This window comes from Protomyctophum bolini, assembly GCF_963924005.1.
Source record: "Protomyctophum bolini genome assembly, chromosome: 18".
Taxonomy (NCBI): Eukaryota; Metazoa; Chordata; class Actinopteri; order Myctophiformes; family Myctophidae; genus Protomyctophum; species Protomyctophum bolini.
In genome coordinates, this window is record NC_137879.1 from 23,434,752 (window position 1) to 23,459,777 (window position 25,026).

Here is a 25,026-nt window from a genome sequence, read left to right on the forward strand (position 1 = left end):
ATGAATTATCACCGAAACACCCAGACAAATACAAGAATATGGACACAGAACAAAAGCTACAGAAGGTACAAGAGAAATCTGAAGTCCCAGCAGGCTATGTTCACAAAAGCCAAATCACAAAGCGAGGCTGCTGTCAAGGCCAGTTTTATTGTGGCAGAAGAGGTCGCAAAGTCAGCCCGGCCATTTATCGAGGGAGAGTTTGTAAATAACGGCATGCTCAAAGTTTGTGACGTGTGCCCAGAAAAAAGCAGCTATTTTCAAATGTGAGTCTGAGCAGAAACACAGTTGCTGACCATGTAAACAAGCTTTCCACTAATCTTAAACAACAGCTTGTTGTTGGAAATGGAAAATATTTCATCGCATATTCCCTTGCTGTGGATGAGAGCACCGATACATCGGACATTGCTCAGCTGTCAATTTTCATCCGTGCACAGTGGACTCAATTTGAGTCACTCAAGCCTGTGTGTGACAGAGTTTTTGGGATTACGTTCGATGCATGGAAATGACATGGAGCTGGGATGGGATAAACTTGTGGGAATGACAACAGACGGAGTGTGCGGTCATAACTAAGAGTGGCTTGGTGCCAAGTTGGTGGCAAGAATGCGGGAGAGAAAAAAGGAAGAAGACGGCACAGGTGAGCTGACAGTTTATCACTGCATCATACTGTATACACCAGGAGTCGTGTGGCAACTGTCAAAACTTTAAAAATGGCAAATGTAAATGTTTCTTTTGACTACTGTTTGACTACTTTTCGGCCTGGGCCCATGAGGCCATGACCCATCTTTTTGCAACCCATTTTGATAGGTTGGCTCCGGGTAGAAGACAGAGTGAAGCAATTATTATTTCCTGATTTTACAGAGTACAGAGAGTATACAATTAAATAAATCTGTAGCCTATATGCTTTCACCTCATTGGGACCTGTTACGTAATCATTGCTATAGACTAGACAGTGACTAAATTGCTATTAGTCGATACATTTTTGCTACTATTCTTTTCATTGATTTGTTCTTAGTTCTGCTTTCAACACTATTGAATGGCATCACATCATCAATAAATGGCATCACCTCAACATCCCTCCACTCCTCATCCACTGGACTCACAACATTTTGAGTAATAGACCACAAACAGTTAAAGTAGGTACATCATTCTCATGCCCCTGGCTTCCCCACTATACACAAATTACTGTAGCCCTTCACCCACCAACATCACATACTTTAAATACTCTGCCATTCTCGGACAGCTCCATCACAATAACCCGATTACGGACTATCGGAAAACCATTTCTCCTTTTACACAGTGGTGCACTGACACAGTGACTGACAATTACATATAGTTGAATGTGGACAAAAGAAAATAAGTGGTCATTGAAACAACCCTCCCACTCCTTATTAACAGTAGAACAGGTTGACAGTTTCACATATCTTGGGACTCACTCTGGAGTCTGGACAATAGACTTACAGTAGGTGTATTGCTTCCAAGATCATCGGATTTCTCACACCCACCCTTTCTGATAATATATGAACAATATTATAAGGCCATCACACGGTTAGCACTTACGATATCAAATGACACTGATCATTTGTATCGCCTTTTCAACCTCATGCCATCGGGACAAAAATGCAAAAAATGGAAAAACCTTTGCTGTAGTAGGAGTTTTGTCCCCTCAGCCATCGCAGCATTAATCTGCCCCGCCGATAGGATGTTCTGTATACATGTGGGGACCTCATGTTTTGTATTGTCTTGGTTATATGTTTTTTATGTTTTATGTGAACATAAGTCTATGAATATTCTTTGGGACAATAAAGATTATTATTAATGGTTTTTATCTAATATGTACATGGTTTTAGTCGATTAAATTTACAGTTGATTTAGTAAACTAAAATGTATTTTGGCTGATTTTACATGTACTGTAGTTCGTTGCATGCTGAAAATGGCGATCTACAAGCTCTAGATCTGCTATTTGCAATGCACAGCACCTGAGCAAAACCAAAAATCTATGACTTGATCTGGATTTCTTCTCCACTAGTCTAGTACCTCCCTAGCATTTTAGTCTAGTTTTTATTTGTTGCTGAAATTGTCAGTATATTTAGTCATAGTTTCAGTCATCATAGCTTGGTTTTTATTTTGGTCAGTGAAAAAAGGTAGTCGACAAACATTTTTTGTCAGTTTTAGTCGACAAAATCAACACTGCTTCAGGGAATAGTGAACAAAGTGGTACACACTCTTCATAATGCAGACAAATGAGTCTTGAGACAATAATCCCCACTTGTCTCGGGAGAGGCAGAAACAGCACTTTGAATGCTATCAATGCATTTAATCAGAGCATTGAATGCTCTCAGTAGCCATCTACTGACCTATACCAAGAACTCAGTATCTGCATTCTGTGCGTTGATCACGGCTACTGTTTTTGACAGCGACGACGCACGTAGTCATACTCCAGGTTTAGGTGATAAGGTAGTGAATCAACATATGAATCTCCTCTTCTTTTGGCTGATTCCCATCAGTGTCACCACAACTGACATCTGTTTACACCTGGACTGGTTCTGTTTCCTGTTTCACATGTCCAATCCATCTCAACCTCGCCTCTCGGGCTTTATCCCCAAACCATCTAACCTTATTAGGGCTGATCCTATAGTCATTTCTGATCCTGTCAGTGCCACTGTTTCCAACCCTTCTGTCACAAGTTCCACCCTGCCTACACTCTCCTCTTTATCTCTATTCCACTCCTCATTACTTTCAATAGTTGAGTAATGAAGAATCAACATGTAGACCATACAACAAATACTTAAAAGTATAATTAAAAGTCTCATGGATGTTTTACATCCATGGTAGCAAAAAACAGATCATCACATACAGGTTTATATTATGTTTTGACAATCACATTGACTTTCAAAGGAATAATGTCACATCTTTGAACAAACAATTATTCCATCTGTATCAACAGTGATTTAATAGATATAATATTCTCTGAAGAATAACAGTATCAACATTCTACATAATTCGTATTATTCTGTTCTGAAAATATTATTTCCCAAGAATAATTCATATTGACACTGTGGCGAGCCTGAGCAGGCTGCAGAACACATAACCACCACCTGTCCCCTGTACAGACCACCTTCAGAGGCCGGCCTTCTTTTGTGTTTGATTGTCCCCAACACTGTTTGGATGACAGCATATACGTTAGAGTTTATACAGTAGCCGATGCGATGACCTTAGAAGACCAGTGGTTTTTGTCATAGTTCGTTGACTAGTGTTGCTGGTGGCCACACTTTGAGACAGTATATACACACCAAAGATGTTGTCAGATTAGGACCAAACCCACTTCAATATTTACTTAACTGACCCTTTGTCTCTGTCCATCTATCTCTCTATTTGTCACAGTTTCCATTTCCACATCCTTTTCCTCATATATGACAATGGACCATTATTGTCCTAATGACTAAGTGACAAGTCCATCACCACTTTGAACACTTTCATGGTGACACTGTTGTTCATTCATAGTTCTGAAATATACCTGGTCACTTCCTTCAATGACAATGATGTAATTTTTACCATTAAAGCCCTTTTGAAGAAGATAGCAATGAGAGTGTACTATTGTTAACACAATGACATACTGTACAGTAGCTCATTTTTCAAGTCCACTGGTCCATACGGACATTCAAGGAAGTATTGTAGGAAACACAAATACTTAACTTGGGTGGGTTGGGTCCCTAAGCAAACACATTTGCACTTTAAAGGGATAGTTCACAATTTTTTAACTTAAGTTGTATGAAATACTTGCCATTAATATAGTGGTTGCAATTTGCAACTGTATTAATTGAAGTACCATGGTGGGTCTTCTGCTCTGACTTTGGTGAATATTAAGTAGTTTATAGGTCATTTCGTGGGGGGTGGGTGCCTATTATGCTCCTATGAATAAAATAGAAACTGTCTTAATAATAATAATTGTATTGAAGTTTTATCACTAAGACATAATGATTGCCTAAGTCAGATGCATTTTTTGATTAGATTTTTATTTGGATCTCTTTTAGCCTTTCAGCTAATATTCCAAGAGTCCAGAAATAAATTAAAACATTACAGAATACATTATATCACATTACAAAATAGTACATTGCATTTCAAAAATACATTTTAAATTGCACTGATGCTAAACGACAACAGAGAGTCAAATATTACAGCGTAACGAAAATGCCTATACCTCTAATCCTCAACTCATACAACCGCACACACTCACGCACAAACCAACACAGAAACTAGAACAAAAAAAACAAAGCTAAACAGAAATCACAACACAATAGTGAATCAATAAAAGCAATCCCAGCTATAATGATGAGTTCCATAATTTAACTGCCCTAAAAATAAAAGATCGGCTTCCCATACTAGTTTTTATTTTTGATAGAACATAAATATCTTGTGTCTTGATCTTGTGTTGACCTGATGTTTCTCGCGAACTAATGTTAATTTATTCTTTATGCATTCAAGTGCTGTGGGCCATCCCATTCTGTTATGCAGTTCACCCGTGTCTATTTCATACCCACATCTTAAGACCATTCTAGCTGCCTTGTTTAGTGTGGTCTGAGCTGCGTTGCCCCATACTGCACAGCAATAGTTTACGTGACTATAAATCAGACTACGGGGTATTAGCCTCAACGTCTCTTCAGATAGAAGACCTGCAATTCGCCCAACCATTCCTGCCATTTGCATTGTGTGTGTGTGTGTGTGTGTGTGTGTGTGTGTGTGTGTGTGTGTGTGTGTGTGTGTGTGTGTGTGTGTGTGTGTGTGTGTGTGTGTGTGTGTGTGTGTGTGTGTGTGTGTGTGTGTGTGTGTGTGTGTGTGTGTGTGTGTGTGTGTGTGTGTGTGTGTGTGTGTGTGTGTGTGTGTGTGTGTGTGTGTGTGTGTGTGTGTGTGTGTGTGTGTGTGTGTGTGTGTGTGTGTGTGTGTGTGTGTGTGTGTGTGTGTGTGCGCGTGCGCGTGCAAAATATTGACCGAAAATACAATATAACATTTGACTGTGTATATAGTATAGTATATATACTAGAGACTATAAGCCATGATGATGCTGTAGGGATGTGGAGTGATCCAGTGATTTCATGTTCAGCAGGGCAAGTGGGCTCTATAGTTATAATGGTAATAAATGTAGTGCTTAAGTTCACAACGTATAAGTTGTGAACAAAAGGCAATTATCAACAAGGACAAATTATTCCCTGCATGAGGATTCCCACACCTGACTAAGCCTACTGTCTAAACAAGACAAAGGTGGACAACCTCTACCACTTTCAGATGTCATGTAACTGTGTTTAAAAGATGAAGCTTTTAGTCAAAATGTATATTTTGTTATATAACAGTCGATTCCCACACCTGACTAAGCCTACTGTCTAAACAAGACAAAGGTGGACAACCTCTACCACTTTCAGATGTCATGTAACTGTGTGAAGCTTTTAGTCAAAATGCATATTTTGTTATATAACAGTATAGTGCATGACAGCCGAGACAATACTTTTTTCATTCATGCACTTTGTCCTCCGTCACTAATTGTTGCCTACAGACTTGTTAGACTAGTTGAATTCCTTCCATTGGGGCTGTTCTTTTGGAAAGGTTCAATGAACCATATTATGTCTGTCGGTCTTTCATTGTTTTCCCTTCATCTTGTCTCTTTTCACACCATTTTAGAGCATCAGGAAGATTTTTCCACTTGCTCAATATTTATTGAGCAAGTGAAGACCGTGTTGAGGTGTCCATGATTCCTTCCTCCACCAACGGACCTGCCACAAAGAGACTTCTTATTAACTCTTTCCATTTTATAATTGTTTTTACAGTTGTTGAGGTTTTGTGTTTCTTTGTTTTGTTTTGCTTGTGCACAATTTGTTGCAGTTCCAACGTTATTTGTCCAAATTTTTCCCCCTATTAGTTCAAATACAATTAAGAATAAGAAACAGAACATACTACAAAACAAACAAATGTTTCTACGTTAGATTATCCTCAAATCTTTCTCGCGTCTCTTAAACACACAAATATACAACTGATGACATAACAATATAGGTTACTTTGTCCCTGAGGCACCGACGGAACTCAATCACATCTGGCATTCTGGAGTGTTGAAACTTGAAAGTATAATTGTTCAGCAGATAATGACACTGCATACTTCTTTTGTTACATACTGTACAATAGCCATACATGTATACGAATCCCATACTGGGGGGGGGGGGGGGGATCACCTACATGAGAAAATCACCTACATATACTGAGCTAACTTTGAAAGTTGCTTGGCAGGCTTTAAAAATAAGAAGGAAAACTATTTATGTAGCACACAACATGTAGTGGGGGTCCCTGCTCTGTTGCTCTCTCTGAAACACATCCCTGCACATTCTGCTTTAAATGAATGCACAAAAAGATCACCTGTCAGGCTGTCAATATTCATATAATTTACCAAAATGTGAATCTTTATTTTGGCCTAAGTTTGTTAACCATAGCAGTCACTATTCTAAGCATACATTTCATTCATCGTATTAGTATGTATAGGAATGTGGTTTCCTGGTAATGTTTTGTGATTTTTGGCTATCTAGCCAAAAATCACAAAACATTCCAGGTAATCTCCTATCTTTGTTTCCTGATGCTATGTCCAATAGGAATAAGGGAATTGCTGAATGCTTAGGTTAATATTGAGGAATACCTTATGGGAGGGGCATAAGATGGTATTTAAAGAGTGTTGCAAACATTAACTCTGTACTTTCACAATGGCTTTGTGGACATGGGCCTGTGTATTGACTGTGCTGAACTTCTTTGTTGAAGGTGAGTTGGCTCACTGGACTGACCGGCACATTTTTCTTAAAGTGTGGTAGCCAGAATGAGAGTAGGTGAATTAAAAAACACGATGTATGTCTGGTTTAAATGTCATTGTTTCAAGTTGTCTATTCAAATCACAGGTTGTGTGTATTGTAATGCGTTTCAAATATATGATTTGTATTTTAACCAGCAATGTGTCACTAGTTGTTCTGGAGGAGAATTTATGTTGTTACACAAATCATTCATGTGCTTAACATAGCTGATCAATTATGTTATGTCTTTCATAGATGCATATTCTCAACTTAATGGTAAGTAGCAAATTATTCATTTCAATTTTCAAAAGTTTTTCTACTTTATTTGTAGCAGCAGCAGTAATGTTAATGAATGTTTCCAATGCACATTTTCCATAATAAACTTGATTATTCAAGTAAGAAAGAAAATTATATAGTATTAATTGTATGTCATATCAGGATTTAATTATCTCTTTTCCAGTGTGTGGTGCTCCACCACTCAACAGCAGGATAGTTGGAGGCGAGGATGCTCCAGTAGGCAGTTGGCCATGGCAGGCCAGTATTCAGAGGTTTCGCCGCCATGTTTGTGGCGGTTCCCTCATCAACAAGGAATGGGTTCTGACTGCTGCTCACTGCTTCTCAAGGTAAATGAGTAATTTAATTGACCAAATCATCTTTATCAACAAATATAACTTTTCTTGTGACCACCACCGCAAACAACTTAAGAGAGCTGTAAGACAGGGAATATAATATTTCAATATTTGAAACTGTTATGCCTTACTCGTTGCCTGTTGTCTCTGTCTGTCTGTCTGTCTGTCTGTCTGTCTGTGTCCCTTTTATGCTCATATTATGGCGATCTCCGTATCTGTCTGTTTGTCTGCCTGTAGCCTAGGTACCCAGGCTTTTATTTTCGTTTGCATTCGGGTAGTCTGCCTGTGTCCCTTTTAATCCCATTAATGGAGATCCCTGATGTCTTCTGTATATGCCCACATTATGGTACCCGTCTGTCTGTCTTTGGCCCTTTTATGCCTGTCTGTCTGTCTACCTGCCTGCCTGTCGAGAGAGATTTTGCACATTTATTTCTGACAATGTCAAAAGAAAGTGCATCAAATTCTTTCTGGGAGAACTTGGTGTGACATGGGCTGTAATATTAAAGTTCTACAGAAATTGTGCTTACTGCTCATTGGTTTCTGTTAAAATAATGCTAATATTTCTTTCTCTCACATTCCATACGTTTTATAAATGTTTCTTACCATTATTTCTCCAGCCCTAGGACCAGACGTTGGCGGATTTCACTGGGGCGACAGAACCTAAGAGGCAGAAATCCAAATGAAGTGTCCAGAAGAATAGCAGAAATCATTTTACATCCAGACTATGACAGTGCCACCAGTGACAATGATATTGCTTTACTAAGACTCTCCTCACCAGTCAGTTTCACTGACTACATCAGTCCTGTCTGTCTGGCAGCCAGTGACAGTGTATTCAACAGTGGTACTGATAGCTGGGTAACTGGCTGGGGTAGAATCCAGGAGGGAGGTAAGTTTAGCTTGTATTTGAAAATAGAAAGAGAAAGATGATTTTGGAAACATATCTCTTGATTAAAGGGAAATACAGTGTGTTGCTAGGTTTAAACAATGTCTTTGTTTCTCTGTCCCTCAGCACCTTTACCGTTCCCCAAAGCATTACAAGAAGTAGAGGTCCCAGTTGTTGGGAATAGACAGTGTAACTGTCTTAATGGAGTCGGTACAATAACAAACAACATGATCTGTGCTGGTGTGTTGGCTGGTGGCAAAGACTCATGCCAGGTGTGATATTTTACTACTTTTGGTCATTTCAAAATCCATATCTGTGTGAAGCCTGACATTCAATGGTTAAAAGCAGGGTGTTTAACTTGCAATCAGCTACTGCTGCATGCTGACTTCACTATCTGTTGTACTTACATCTCCTAGCTGGCACCAACACACACAATAAAAATGTCAGACTTCAAGCAGATTGGGTTTGGTTATATTTTAACATAGTTCATGAGAATTGATAGAAAGTTTGACACATACTTTTGCTTCTCAGGGTGACTCAGGAGGACCAATGGTCAGCAAACAGGGCTCCATCTGGGTCCAGTCTGGAATTGTTAGTTTTGGTTTTGGCTGTGCTCGTCCCAATCTGCCTGGGGTTTACTCCAGCGTGTCCCGTTATGAGTCATGGATCAACTCCTTTATCCAAACTGACAAGCCAGGCTTCGTTCAGTTTACCTCCAGTGGGATAGATGCTGACAACAGCTTCACCTGCCCTGGCCTCCCAGCTCCTGTTACCCCAGTCCCAGCCATCACAACCACTACTACAGAACCAACCCCAGTGCCAGCCATCACAACCACTACTACAGAACCAACCCCAGTGCCAGCCATGACAACCACTACCACAGAACCAACACCTGTAGTTTTACCAAGCGCAGAAGGTAGGTGTGGACTAATACAAGTCTTGTCAGATGTACCAACAGTAAATGTTCTCTTTTTCACTCTTTATTGTACTCTGTAATGGTCTGACTTCCATCAACATTGATTCTTGTCTAGTGTGTGGAATCACTCCATTCAACAACAGGATAGTTGGAGGTGAGGATGCTCCAGTAGGAAGTTGGCCGTGGCAGGCCAGTCTTCAGAGGTTTGGACAACATATCTGTGGTGGTTCCCTCATCAACAGGGAGTGGGTGATGTCTGCAGCTCACTGCTTTTTCAGGTTAGAACATCAAAAGCTGGCACCATTTCAATAGCTTTACAAGCACTGATTTCTTTTATATTATTGCTAATATTTCTATCTCTCACAATAACATAATTATACATACCATTTAAACATATTTCTCATTTGTTTTTCTCCCAGCACAAGCACGTCTGGTTGGCAGATTTCATTGGGGCGACAGAACCTTGATGGCAGTAATCTAAATGAAATGTCCAGGATAGTAGCAGAAATCATAATACATCCAGACTATGACAGTTCCACCAGTGACAATGATATTGCTATGGTCAGGCTCTCCTCACCAGTCAGTTTCTCTGACTACATCAGACCTGTCTGTCTGGCAGCCAGTGACAGTGTGTTCAACAGTGGTACTGATAGCTGGGTCACTGGCTGGGGTGCAATCGAGGAGGGAGGTGAGTTTTGTTTGTATTATTGGAAAGATTGTTGTTTTAGAAAAATATCACTTATTGGGGAAAAGAACATTTGTGTTATGTTTGACCAATGTCTTTCTCTGTTCCTCAGTATCTTTGCCGTTCCCTGAAACATTACAAGAAGTAGAGGTCCCAGTTGTGGGGAATAGACAGTGTAACTGTCTTAATGGAGTGGGTATAATCACAAACAACATGATCTGTGCTGGTGTGTTGGATGGAGGCAAGGACTCATGTCAGGTGTGATATTTTATTAGTTTGGATAATTGTTAACTTGTAACCAAACCCCAAACCTGAATGTTTGTGAAGCCTGACATTCAGTGTTTTAAATCAAGGTATTAAACTTGAAATCAGCTAGTAGCTGGTGCCAGGTGACATAACAATTATTTATACTGTACTTACATCTCCTGGCACCAACAACAGCCAATATGAGATGTCCAGGTCAGTGCCCTGATTCTCACAATAAGGGTCTGATTTCAAGCAGATTGTGTTTGGGTACACTTGAACAAATGTGACAAATGTATAGAACGTTTTACATAAACTATACTTTTGCTTCTCAGGGCGACTCAGGAGGACCAATGGTCAACAAGCAGGGCTCCATCTGGGTCCAGTCTGGAATTGTTAGTTTTGGTTTTGGCTGTGCTCGTGCCAATCTGCCTGGGGTTTACTCCAGAGTGTCCAGTTATGAGTCATGGATCAACTCCCTTGTCGAAACTGACAAGCCAGGCTTCGTCCAGTTTAACTCCAGTGGGATAGATGCTGACAACAGCTTCACCTGCCCTGGCCTCCCAGCTCCTGTTACCCCAGTGCCAGGCATGAATACCACTACCACAGAACCAACACCTGTAGTTTTACCAAGTGCAGAAGGTAAAGTATATGGAGTGTATATATATATAAATCTTTATACTGTAGTATAAAGTAGTCTGACTGAATTCAATCTATTGATTCTTGTCTAGTGTGTGGAATCACTCCATTCAACAACAGGATAGTTGGAGGTGAGGATGCTCCAGTAGGAAGTTGGCCGTGGCAGGCCAGTCTTCAGAGGTTTGGACAACATATCTGTGGTGGTTCCCTCATCAACAGGGAGTGGGTGATGTCTGCAGCTCACTGCTTTTCCAGGTTTGTATACTGACAATATCAAAAGGTGTCACCATTTAAGTATAATTACATGCACTGGCTGCTTTCTATCTTCTTTTATATTATTAAAAAAATGTCTTTCTCTCACAATGAGTGGAGGATAATAAGATTCATTTTCTTGCACTCTTTTCTCCAGCACAAGCACATCTGGTTGGCAGATTTCACTGGGGCGACAGAATCTGGAGGGCGACAACCCAAATGAAGTGTCCATAGCTGTTGCCCAAATTATTTTACATCCAGACTATGACAGTGACAGCAATGAACATGATATTGCTGTACTCAGACTGTCCTCACCAGTCAGTTTCACTGACTACATCAGACCTGTGTGTCTGGCAGCCAGTGACAGTGTGTTTAATAGTGGTACTGATAGCTGGGTCACTGGCTGGGGTACTATCGAGGAGGGAGGTGAGTCTTGCTTGTATCATTAAGATTCGGGAAAGATTGTTTTAGAAACATCACTTGATTAACTGCGAAAAACCTTCCGTTGCTAAGTTTGACAATTGTCTTTCTTTCTCTATCCCTCAGTACCTTTGCCGTCCCCCAAAACATTACAAGAAGTAGAGGTTCCAGTTCTGGGGAATAGACAGTGTAACTGTCTTAATGGAGTGGGTATAATCACAAACAACATGATCTGTGCTGGTGTGTTGGCTGGAGGCAAGGACTCATGTCAGGTGTGATATTTTAATTGTTTTGGTAATTGTTCAAATAATATAACCAAATGCCAATTATCTTTGAAGCCTGACACCCAGTGGTTAAAAGCAGGGTATTGAACTTGCAATCAGCTACTGGCTGGTGCCAGGTGACATAACAATTTGTAATACCGGTACTTATCTCCTGGCACCAACACCAGCCAATATGAGATGGCCAGGTCAGTGCCCTGATTTTCATAATAAGTGTCAGACTTCAAGACAAGTGGTTTGGTTTCACTTGAACAAATTTGATGAGAATTGATTGAAGTTTGACATAAATACTTTTTCATCTCAGGGCGACTCAGGAGGACCAATGGTCAACGAACAGGGCTCTGTCTGGGTCCAGTCTGGAATTGTTAGTTTTGGTTTTGGCTGTGCTCGTGCCAATCTGCCTGGGGTTTACTCCAGAGTGTCCCGTTATGAGTCATGGATCAACTCCCTCATCGAAACTGACAAGCCAGGCTTCGTCCAGTTTACCTCCAGTGGGATAGATGCTGACAACAGCTTCACCTGCCCTGGCCTCCCAGCTCCTGCTACCCCAGTGCCAGCCATGACAACCACTACCACAGAACCAACCCCAGTGCCAGCCATGACAACCACTACTACAGAACCAACCCCAGTGCCAGCCATGACAACCACTACTACAGAACCAACCCCAGTGCCAGCCATGACAACCACTACTACAGAACCAACCCCAGTGCCAGCCATGACAACCACAGAACCAACACCTGTAGTTGTACCAAGTGCAGAAGGTATATGAACTAATACAATTCTCTTCAGTAGTAGGCTACAGAAATTATAGGCCTATCTTATTTTTGTAAATCTTTACAGTACCCCACAATAGTCTGTCTTTTATCTGATATTGATTCTTTGTCTAGTGTGTGGAATCACTCCATTCAACAACAGGATAGTTGGAGGTGAGGATGCTCCAGTAGGAAGTTGGCCGTGGCAGGCCAGTCTTCAGATCTTCGGCTTCCATGTTTGTGGTGGTTCCCTCGTCAACAGGGAGTGGGTGATGTCTGCTGCTCACTGCTTTTCCAGGTTTGCACTGACATTATGAAAAGGTGTCACCATTTCAATATAATTACATGCACTGGTTTATTTTATATTATTGCTAATATTTATTTCTCTCACAATAACATACCAGTACTTATACACAAGATTTATACATGTTTGTCACCCGTACGATTCCAGCACAAGCACCTCTGGTTGGCAGATTTCACTGGGGCGACAGAACCTTGATGGCAGTAATCCAAATGAAGTGTCCATGACCATAGCAGAAATCATTATACATCCAGACTATGACAGTTCCACCAGTGACAATGATATTGCTATGGTCAGGCTCTCCTCACCAGTCAGTTTCACTGACTACATCAGACCTGTCTGTCTGGCAGCCAGTGACAGTGTGTTCAACAGTGGTACTGATAGCTGGGTCACTGGCTGGGGTGCAATCGAGGAGGGAGGTGAGTTTTGTTTGTATTATTGGAAAGATTGTTTTAGAAAAAATATCACTTATTGGGGGAAAAAAACATTCGTGTTATGTTTGACCAATGTCTTACTTCCTCTGTTCCTCAGTACCTTTGCCGTTCCCTGAAACATTACAAGAAGTAGAGGTCCCAGTTGTGGGGAATAGACAGTGTAACTGTCTTAATGGAGTGGGTACAATCACAAACAACATGATCTGTGCTGGTGTGTTGGCTGGAGGAAAGGACTCATGTCAGGTGTGATATTTTAATTGTTTGGGAAATTGTTCAAATGTAACTAAATGCCAAACCCATATCTTTGTGAAGCCTGACACCCAGTGGTTAAAAGCAGGGTATTGCACTTGCAATCAACTACTGGCTGTTGCCAGGTGACATAACAATTTGTTATACTTATCTCCTGGCACCAACAGCAGCCAATAAGTGCCCTGTTTGAGATTGGGGTTGGATAAACTTGAACAAAGTTGACGAGAATTGATAGACATTTTGATATATACATACTTTTGCTTCTCAGGGTGACTCAGGAGGACCAATGGTCAACAAACAGGGCTCTGTCTGGGTCCAATCTGGAATTGTTAGTTTTGGTTTTGGTTGTGCTCGTCCCGAGCTGCCTGGGGTTTACTCCAGAGTGTCCCGTTATGAGTCGTGGATCAGCTCCCTCATCGAAACTGACAAGCCAGGCTTCGTCCAGTTTACCTCCAGTGGGATAGATGCTGACAACAGCTACACCTGCCCTGGCCTCCCAGCTCCTGTTACCCCAGCTCCTGTTACCCCTCTAGATGTACCAAGTGCAGAAGGTACAGTATATGGATTAATAATATTGTATTCAGAAGTACTGTAGTATTAGTTTTTTTCTTTTTAAGCTTTACGGTACATGTCTTGACTTCCATCAATATTGATTCTTTGTCTAGTGTGTGGAATAACTCCATTCAACAACAGGATAGTTGGAGGTGAGGATGCTCCAGTAGGAAGTTGGCCGTGGCAGGCCAGTCTTCAGAGGTTTGGTTTCCATGTTTGTGGTGCTTCCCTCGTCAACAGGGAGTGGGTGATGTCTGCAGCTCACTGCTTTTCAAGGTTTGTACTGAGAATATTTAAAGGTGTCACTATACCAATAACTTTACAAGCACTGGTTTCTTTTATATTCTTGCTAACATTTCTTTCTTTCACGATTATATATTTATACATACAATTTATACATATTTCTCACATGTCTTTCTTCAGCACAAGCACCGCAGGTTGGCAAATTTCACTTGGGCGACAGAACCTAGAGGGCAGTAATCCAAATGAAGTGTCCAGGACAGTAGCAGAAATCATTATACATCCAGACTATGACAGTGCCACCAGTGACAATGATATTGCTATGATAAGACTGTCCTCATCAGTCAGTTTCACTGACTACATCAGACCTGTCTGTCTGGCAGACAGTGACAGTGTGTTCAACAGTGGAACTGACAGCTGGGTCACTGGCTGGGGTGCAATCGAGGAGGGAGGTGAGTTTTGCTTGTATTATAAGGAAAATTTTAGGCACACATCACTTGATTAATTGGAAAACCATTGTGTTCCTAAGTTTGACTATTGTCTTTCTTTCTCTGTTCCTCAGTATCTTTGCCATTCCCCCAAACATTACAAGAAGTAGAGGTCCCAGTTGTGGGGAATAGACAGTGTAACTGTCTTAATGGAGTGGGTACAATATCAAACAACATGATCTGTGCTGGTGTGTTGGCTGGAGGCAAGGACTCATGCCAGGTTTGATATTTTACTTGTTTTGGTCATTGATAAAATGTAACCAAAAGAGTGTGTGTGTGTGTGTGTGTGTGTGTGTGTGTGTGTGTGTGTGTGTGTGTGTGTGTGTGTGTGTGTGTGTGTGTGTGTGTGTGTGTGTGTGAGAAAATAGCATTTTTAGAACAGCCTTTGGCCCAAATGAGTTTAAATATTATGAGAATGGTGACATGTACTTTATAATTGCTTTTTTTTCTCAGGGTGACTCAGGAGGTCCAATGGTCAACAAACAGGGCTCCGTCTGGGTTCAGTCTGGAATTGTTAGTTTTGGTTTTGGCTGTGCTCGTCCCGAGCTGCCTGGGGTTTACTCCAGAGTGTCCCGTTACCAGTCGTGGGTCAGCTCCCTCATCGAAACTGACAAGCCAGGCTTCGTCCGGTTCACCTCCAATGGGATGGATGCTGACAACAGCATCACCTGCCCTGGCCTACGAGCCTTAAGTGCAGATGGTCAGTAATTCAATTATTGTGTTCATAATGTTATTATGAAAATTGTTTAATTACTCTAGCCATTTGACCAAACAACATCCCCAAGTAGAGTTCCAGTTAAAGTGCTGAATATAAGATGTTACAGTAATTGAGAAAGGATGAAATAAAATGCATGAATAATTCCATGTTTTATATCATTATAAGGATTTTTATTTAGCCTAATTGTTTGACAATTCAAATTCAGATGACACCTGGAATCAAATTTTCTGTCTGCAGTTTTCAGTATATTCCCCTCAACACTACTTTCAACTTACCTGTTTTCCAATGTGTAGCTTTTCTAGCTTTCTGTGTGAATAATTCACATAACTTTCAAGTTGGTTCCAATAAAATTGATCGCAATGAAACTATTTCACCATAATGTTAATGATAGAATTAATTCTAACATGTACAATGACACTTGACTAAACAACCTGTGACTGATGTATACACTATGTAAAGAATAATCAACAATTATAGATATGGAAACCCTATAACAATTAACATTTTTGTATTGTGCATATTTAATGACACAATTTGCATATTTGAAGACATTAGAAGAAATAACAATTAGAGGTAATCCAACTTGTATTTTGGTGGTTTTGTGAAGTCGAAGAAAAGGAAAAAGAAACGTTCAGTGTCTGTATCTCGATCCCTGTGAATACTTTATTTTTATACCACATACCCCCCCCACGGGGCTGAGTGGTTTTGTGGTAAGTGAATTAATATTTGATCAGGTGTATGTGTATTTGCAGTGTAACCATTGGGCATGTTTATAATGGTTAACTAATAACTACCCTACATTATGCATATGTAATGACACAAAGCAAACACATGGTTCTTTTCTGTTCAATATCATTCCAAGTACAATTAAATGTTATTTGTCCATGCAATAAGAACAGCCATAAACATGATTTCTCTATATTATTCTTTTTAATGACTTTTAGACAATATTTCTGTTCACCAATGGTCACTGGCAAACTTCTCAGTTGATTTTTCTCCAAGGAATACCTGTCTTTATATGTCATGCACAAACAGCAACTGGTCTTGGGTTCCAGAAGGTGGCATATCTTTTTCCTGTTCCAGTTCAGTTTCCCATAGTTTGGCAACCTATTTGAACCGGAAACAAAAATTACACCTTCATACATTATCTGTTTCCAATTCAGTTCCAACGAAATGAACTAGTACAGGAAATGGTTACGCCACCTTCTGGAAACCTGGGACTGCAGTTATGAACAGAGCCTATAAGATGCCATGGTCAGGGAGCTGTGTAGCTGTCTGATGTTCTGCGGGCTGACCAGTCTTTTACGGCATTGAGGTAACTTGGCACCTCCTCTAGTTGGTGCACTACTGGTGGGACCCAGCAGTAGGCAATGGTGCATACATATCAGGGAACTTACAGCACCTTGTCAATGAGGCGGAGTTTGGGGAGGCCAGTAACTGTTGAGGAATACTTTTAATATTTCCCCAACACCAAGACTTGGAACTTGGGGTGTGATTCCCACTTGAGTCATTACTGCCTGAATTCTGCTTTGCTGGCACTTTGGCCAGTAGGAGAGTACCATCATCCGGTGAAAAGTGTCTGCTCGTCATCCCACTTCTGACACCAATGTAATGACCAATGAACTATAAGCACACTGAAAGCATAACCCCCTTCAATGCATGCCCATACAAACAGCATCAACAAAATCTGAATCAAACTTTGTCACATCAGCATAGTAACATGGGTGAAAATCTTAATTGTGCAGGCCCATCAATGTGGGTAAAAGATATACGGATGATTAGAGCATACAAGTAGAATAATGTGCATACACAAGTGTCTAATGTGCATAATGAAGTAAGAGTCATGAAAGAGCCAGAAATGAATGTAAATGAGAGTCCTTTTAAATCACAGATCAGTTCAGTCTGTGCATTAAACAGTTCAATTCAATCTGTGCAGTGGCAACAGGCTCTTATTCAGCAGTCTAATTGCTGCTAGATAGAAACTCTTCAGGATTCTGGTGGTATTGCTCCTGATGCTCCTGTATTGTTTGCCTGGTTGTGCATGCAGCAGCGGTTTGAACAGACCATGGCTGGGGTGGTAAATCCCCAGCCAAGCTCACCCCCCACGATTCGCTGCGCTGTTTGCACCACTCTCTGTAGTGCTTTGCATTCAGTGGTGGTACAGTTGCCAAACGAGGCAGTGGTGCCACTCTCTTGGGCGCTCTCGATGGTTCTGCTGTAGAATGCTCTGAGGATGCGGGGTCTCACTCTGAACTTCTTCAGACGCCGGAGGCAGTAGAGCCGTTGTTGGGCCTTTTTCACCACTTGTGTGGGATGTGTTGCCCACTTGAGGTCATGTATTCTGAGGAACTTGAAGTCACAGACCTGTTCATTGATGTGAATACAGTAGGTACAGTACAGGCTCTCTCTCCGGTCCTCTAAAGTCCACAATCATCTCTTTGGTTTTATTGACGTTGAGAGCCAGTTTGTTTTCCTGGAAACAATGTGTGAATGTTCCAACTTTGTCTCATCAAAAACAATCATCATTGTTTTTGATCAGGACCATCATCGCTGTGTCATCCGCGTACAACTTAATGTTGACATTGGAGCTGTACAAGGCTGACCCATACAGTCATAGTACAAAATAATCACACAAAAAAACAATAACAAATAGCTGCAAGCAGCGATAAGACGGGGTCAAGCCATAAAAGCCCCTCTCTTCACAGCGTCTCCTCTTTAGCTGGTTGGAGAATGTAGATGACGTCACTCTTTTTGTTACACTGAAGGGGTTCTCTGTCAACGCTGTACTCCCTGCAGCCACCATGCATTAGCAAGGTCCAGACTCCACACAAATAAATGGAAATGCGATTTCATAGAGAAGATCATATAATTCATTCATTGGGAGATCTAAAGGTCAGAGGTCTTTTGACAAATGACGAACCGATACAAATCCAATGCAACCCTTTGACCTTACTATATGTTGGCAAATTTAAAGTTGCACTATGTAACTTTCCCCTTCTAACCCCTCTTCTGACAGTTTTAGCATTGAGCTAATTTAGCCTGCCTGCTTGCTCAGGGGATAAATTGAATCTTGACCATCAGGTTAAAATCTGTGTCAGATCTGATGTCTAGGTCAGATATGACCTTTGACACAATCTAAGTGTCTCAATAGTCTCAGTAGAAGGGCATGGACATCAAATACAACGACCTCCGATCCCGACGGCCTTTGTCGCGTGTCTTCCCACCAATCTCTTTCCCCATTTCCTGTCAGTCTACTTTCATCCTATCAATAAAGACATAAAACGTAGTATTAACATACTCTATCATAGTAAGTACTTGGAATAATATTGAACAGAAAAGGATGTGTTTGCTTTGAGTCAAATTATATCAACCCGATAATAAACATGGTTACACTGCAAATGTCCTTAGACCTGAGTGAGATAAAATATTCATTCACTTACTACAAAACCACAAATACAAATTGGATGACCTTGACTATGTGGCACAAATGGGTTCTTCAGGAAAAATCACATTAGGATCAAATCAGAATTAGGTGTTCTCCATGGTGTAATCTCAACATAGTGTTCTGTAATGATGTATAAATGCAGGTTTGCCTAACATTTAAACATTTTAAATTCAAATGTTTTAGTATGTGGCACGGCTCAACTCAACAACAGGATAGTTGGCGGGGAGGATGCTCCAGCAGGAAGTTGGCCATGGCAGGCCAGTCTGCAAAGGTTTGGAGGCCATATCTGTGGTGGATCCCTCATTAACAAAGAATGGGTGATGTCTGCTGCTCACTGCTTCCACAGGTTAGTTACTAACAAGATAAAGTATATAACAGGAAACTTCTTTATTCATGTTTTGCTGTATACGCTGTACAGTACATGCAGACAGTTTGTTTATTTGGATATGGATATTTATAGCACGGGGAGAACTGATCTACTTCTCCTCGATATTGTTCTGTGCTCACCACCCATCCATGTGGCTGTTCTTTAAGAATAGGAACATGCAGTACCTTGATCTCATGACAACTTCCAAAAAGAATCATACAAGACCACTTTGATTTGTCAATCCTGTTTATAAAAAAATTATAATCTGCTTCTCATTTATGTAGTGCAAATACATTCGGCTGGAGGATTTCCTTTGGTCGACAGAGTCTGGAGGGCGACAACCCAAATGAAGTATCCAGAGATGTTGCCCGAATCATTTTGCATCCTAACTATGACGGTGACAGCAGTGACAATGATATTGCTCTGCTAAAACTCACCTCGCCAGTCAGTTTCACTGACTACGTCAGACCTGTCTGTCTGGCAGCCAGTGACAGTGAGTTCAACAAGGGAACTGATAGCTGGGTCACTGGCTGGGGTAGAATCCAGGAGGGAGGTGAGTTTTGCTTGTAATATTGGGAACGATTGATTTGTAAACTTAACTCTTGATTTTATTAGAAAAACGTATTTATAGGTTTGACCAATGTCTTACTTCCTCTGTCCCTCAGTACCTTTGCCATCCCCCAAAACATTACAAGAAGTAGAGGTTCCAGTTCTGGGGAATAGACAGTGTAACTGTCTTAATGGAGTGGGTACAATAACAAACAACATGATCTGTGCTGGTGTGTTGGCTGGAGGCAAGGACTCATGCCAGGTGTGATGTTTTACTTTTTTAGGTAATAGTTAAAATGTAACCAAACCCAAATCTGTGTGAAGCCTGACACCCAGTGATGAAAAGCAGGATATTCAACTGCTCATCAGATTTTGCCTGGTGTGGTGATGTAACTATGTGTTAATCTGACATCAACAGCCAGTAGCAGATAGCCAGTACAGTACCATGATACTTATTTTTGAGCGGCGCTAGCCTCTCCTATGCACAGCTTTGTGTGTACTAGGTGTTTGTAGCCAGGAATGTGATGATTTGATTGGCTGATGTATGATGATACGAGCGCTGCTCACTTCACACAAGTGTTTTTTACTTACTTGGTTGCACTATAACGAATGTCATGTGAATTGGCTGAATGTTTGACATCAATACTTTTGCTTCTCAGGGTGACTCAGGAGGTCCAATGGTCAACAAAAAGGGCTCTGTCTGGGTCCAATCTGGAGTTGTTAGTTTTGGCTTTGGCTGTGCTCGTCCCAATCTGCCTGGGGTTTACTCCAGAGTGTCCCGTTACCAGTCTTGGATCAACTCCTTTATCCAAACGGACAAGCCAGGTTTCGTCCAGTTTACCTCCAGTGGGATAGATGCTGACAACAGCTACACCTGCTCTGGCCTCCCAGCTCCTGCTACCCCAGTGCCAGCCATTACGACCACAACCACAGAACCAACAACTGTAGTTTTAACAAGTGCTGAAGGTACGTATGGAGTAATAAAAGTCTGTGCAGAAGTACAGTAAATACTTTATTTTATCTTTGTCAATACTGTATAATAGTCTGACTAACATCAATATTGATTGTGTTCTAGTGTGTGGAATCACTGCACTCAACAACAGGATAGTTGGAGGTGAGGATGCTCCAGCAGGAAGTTGGCCATGGCAGGCCAGTCTGCAAAGGTTTGGAGGCCATATCTGTGGTGGATCCCTCATTAACAAGGAATGGGTGATGTCTGCCGCTCACTGCTTCCACAGGTTAGTTACTAACATGATAAAGTATATAACAGAACTCAGGAATGAAGGAAACTTCTTTATTCATGTTTTGCTGTATGCTGTACATGCAGACAATTTGTTTATTTGGATATGGATATTTATAGTACGTCATAACATGGGGAGAACTGATCTACTTCTCCCCGATATTGTTCTGTGCTCACCACCTATCAATGTGGCTGTTCTTTAAGAATAGGAACATGCAGTACCTTGATCTCATGACAACTTCCAAAAAGAATCATACAAGACCACTTTGATTTGTCAATCCTGTTTATAAAAAAAATATAATCTGCTTCTCATTTATGTAGTGCAAATACATTCGGCTGGAAGATTTCCTTTGGTCGACAGAGTCTGGAGGGCGACAACCCAAATGAAGTATCCAGAGATGTTGCCCGAATCATTTTGCATCCTAACTATGACGGTGACAGCAGTGACAATGATATTGCTCTGCTAAAACTCACCTCGCCAATCAGTTTCACTGACTACGTCAGACCTGTCTGTCTGGCAGCCAGTGACAGTGAGTTCAACAAGGGAACTGATAGCTGGGTCACTGGCTGGGGTAGAATCCAGGAGGGAGGTGAGTTTTGCTTGAAATATTGGGAACGATTGATTTGTAAACGTAACTCTTGATTTTATTAGAAAAACTGTTTATTTATAGGTTTGACCAATGTCTTACTTCCTCTGTCCCTCAGTACCTTTGCCGTCCCCCAAAACATTACAAGAAGTAGAGGTTCCAGTTCTGGGGAATAGACAGTGTAACTGTCTTAATGGAGTGGGTACAATAACAAACAACATGATCTGTGCTGGTGTGTTGGCTGGAGGCAAGGACTCATGCCAGGTGTGATGTTTTACTTTTTTAGGTAATAGTTAAAATGTAACCAAACCCAAATCTGTGTGAAGCCTGACACCCAGTGATGAAAAGCAGGATATTCAACTGCTCATCAGATTTAGCCTGGTGTGGTGATGTAACTATGTGTTAATCTGACAGCCAGTAGCAGATAGCCAGTACAGTACCATGATACTTATTTTTGAGCGGCGCTAGCCTCTCCTATGCACAGCTTTGTGTGTACTAGGTGTTTGTAGCCAGGAATGTGATGATTTGATTGGCTGATGTATGATGATACGAGCGCTGCTCACTTCACACAAGTGTTTTTTACTTACTTGGTTGCACTATAACGAATGTCATGTGAATTGGCTGAATGTTTGACATCAATACTTTTGCTTCTCAGGGTGACTCAGGAGGTCCAATGGTCAACAAAAAGGGCTCTGTCTGGGTCCAATCTGGAGTTGTTAGTTTTGGCTTTGGCTGTGCTCGTCCCAATCTGCCTGGGGTTTACTCCAGAGTGTCCCGTTACCAGTCTTGGATCAACTCCTTTATCCAAACGGACAAGCCAGGTTTCGTCCAGTTTACCTCCAGTGGGATAGATGCTGACAACAGCTACACCTGCTCTGGCCTCCCAGCTCCTGCTACCCCAGTGCCAGCCATTACGACCACAACCACAGAACCAACAACTGTAGTTTTAACAAGTGCTGAAGGTACGTATGGAGTAATAAAAGTCTGTGCAGAAGTACAGTAAATACTTTATTTTATCTTTGTCAATACTGTATAATAGTCTGACTAACATCAATATTGATTGTGTTCTAGTGTGTGGAATCACTGCACTCAACAACAGGATAGTTGGAGGTGAGGATGCTCCAGCAGGAAGTTGGCCATGGCAGGCCAGTCTGCAAAGGTTTGGAGGCCATATCTGTGGTGGATCCCTCATTAACAAGGAATGGGTGATGTCTGCCGCTCACTGCTTCCACAGGTTAGTTACTAACATGATAAAGTATATAACAGAACTCAGGAATGAAGGAAACTTCTTTATTCATGTTTTGCTGTATGCTGTACATGCAGACAATTTGTTTATTTGGATATGGATATTTATAGTACGTCATAACATGGGGAGAACTGATCTACTTCTCCCCGATATTGTTCTGTGTTCACTGTTCACCACCCATCCATGTGGCTGTTCTTTAAGAATAGGAACATGCAGTACCTTGATCTCATGACAACTTCCAAAAAGAATCATACAAGACCACTTTGATTTGTCAATCCTGTTTATTAAAAAAAAAAAAAACTGCTTCTCATTTATGCAGTGCAAATACATTCAGCTGGAAGATTTCCTTTGGTCGACAGAGTCTGGAGGGTGACAACCCAAATGAAGTATCCAGAGATGTTGCCCGAATCATTTTGCATCCTAACTATGACGGTGACCGCATGGACAATGATATTGCTCTGCTAAAACTCTCCTCGCCAGTCAGTTTCACTGACTACGTCAGACCTGTCTGTCTGGCAGCCAGTGACAGTGAGTTCAACAAGGGAACTGATAGCTGGGTCACTGGCTGGGGTAGAATCCAGGAGGGAGGTGAGTTTTGCTTGTATTATTGGGAACGATTGATTTGTAAACGTAACTCTTGATTTTATTAGAAAAACTGTTTATTTATAGGTTTGACCAATGTCTTACTTCCTTTGTCCCTCAGTACCTTTGCCGTCCCCCAAAACATTACAAGAAGTAGAGCTTCCAGTTATGGGGAATAGACAGTGTAACTGTCTTAATGGAGTGGGTACAATAACAAACAACATGATCTGTGCTGGTGTGTTGGCTGGAGGCAAGGACTCATGCCAGGTGTGATATGTTTTACTTGTTTAGGTAATAGTTAAAATGTAACCCAAATCTGTGTGAAGCCTGACACCCAGTGATGAAAAGCAGCATATTCAACAATCAACTGCTCATCAGATTTTGCCTGGTGTGGTGATGTCACTATGTGTTAATCTGACGTCAACAGCCAGTAGCAGATAGCCAGTACAGTACCATGATACTTATTTTTGAGCGGCGCTAGCCTGTCCTATGCACAGCTTTGTGTGTACTAGGTGTGTTCGTAGCCAGGAATGTGATGATTTGATTGGCTGATGTATGATGATACGAGTGCTGCTCACTTTAAGTGTTTTTTACTTACTTGGTTGCACTATAACGAATGTCATGTGAATTGGCTGAATGTTTGACATCAATACCTTTGCTTCTCAGGGTGACTCAGGAGGTCCAATGGTCAACAAAAAGGGCTCTGTCTGGGTCCAATCTGGAGTCGTTAGTTTTGGCTTTGGCTGTGCTCGTCCCAATCTGCCTGGGGTTTACTCCAGAGTGTCCCGTTACCAATCCTGGATTAACTCTCACATCATCACTGACAAGCCTGGTTTTGTGGAGTTTACATCCAGTGGAACCGATGCTGACAACGGCTACACCTGTCCTGGTCTACCTGCTCCACCAACAACTTCACCAATAGCTACAACAATACAACATATTATAGTAACCGTTCCAGTAACAGTTCCAGTGCGTGAGTATTTTTTCTGTAGTATCAAAGGAATCAAGATCAGCTGTCTGTCTGTCTGTCTGTCTGTCTGTCTGTCTGTCTGTCTGTCTGTCTATTATTTAACTATTTGTTATTTTGTCACGTAGGGTCAGTTTGTGGTAGTGTTCCACTGAACAGTCGTGTGGATGGGGTCAGTGGTGCTGCAACAGGGGGATCGTGGCCCTGGATGGCCAGTCTTAACAAAAATGGCACCTTTATTTGTAGTGGAACAATTATCGCTGACAACTTTGTCCTCACTGCTGCCCAGTGTTTTTCCAGGTACATTTCTCGTTCTAACCCTAACTTTTGATTTTGTAAATGCTGTGTAGAGTAGACCAACCGTTATTATTATTTATTTTTATCCATTCATTATTTAGTAATGCCACTGATGACAAAAAACTGGTCTATAATTTCACAACAGCTTAAATCCAAACATTACTGAGTGGAAGGTTTCCCTGGGCTCACGACTTGAGAATGGTTTGGAAGTGTTTGAGATGTCGACGGACATCTCAAACATTACAATGA

General features: G+C 41.3%; 1 protein-coding gene across 1 annotated transcript; it reads left to right on the top strand.

Annotated features, from left to right (window-relative positions):
• Positions 1 to 18,307, top strand: LOC308333595 (uncharacterized protein; the record flags this gene model as incomplete). Its single annotated transcript, XM_080790054.1, has 26 exons — positions 1 to 197; positions 2,505 to 2,649; positions 6,790 to 6,850; positions 7,071 to 7,091; positions 7,276 to 7,438; positions 8,062 to 8,330; positions 8,454 to 8,599; positions 8,859 to 9,243; positions 9,359 to 9,521; positions 9,663 to 9,931; positions 10,041 to 10,186; positions 10,507 to 10,813; positions 10,903 to 11,065; positions 11,220 to 11,488; positions 11,609 to 11,754; positions 12,068 to 12,524; positions 12,651 to 12,813; positions 12,967 to 13,235; positions 13,348 to 13,493; positions 13,768 to 14,050; positions 14,165 to 14,327; positions 14,475 to 14,743; positions 14,854 to 14,999; positions 15,233 to 15,479; positions 17,719 to 17,882; positions 18,203 to 18,307. 26 exons carry the CDS (start codon positions 1 to 3, stop codon positions 18,305 to 18,307), a joined length of 5,262 nt encoding a protein of 1,753 aa, XP_080646180.1.
• Between the last annotated feature and the right edge of the window lie 6,719 nt (positions 18,308 to 25,026).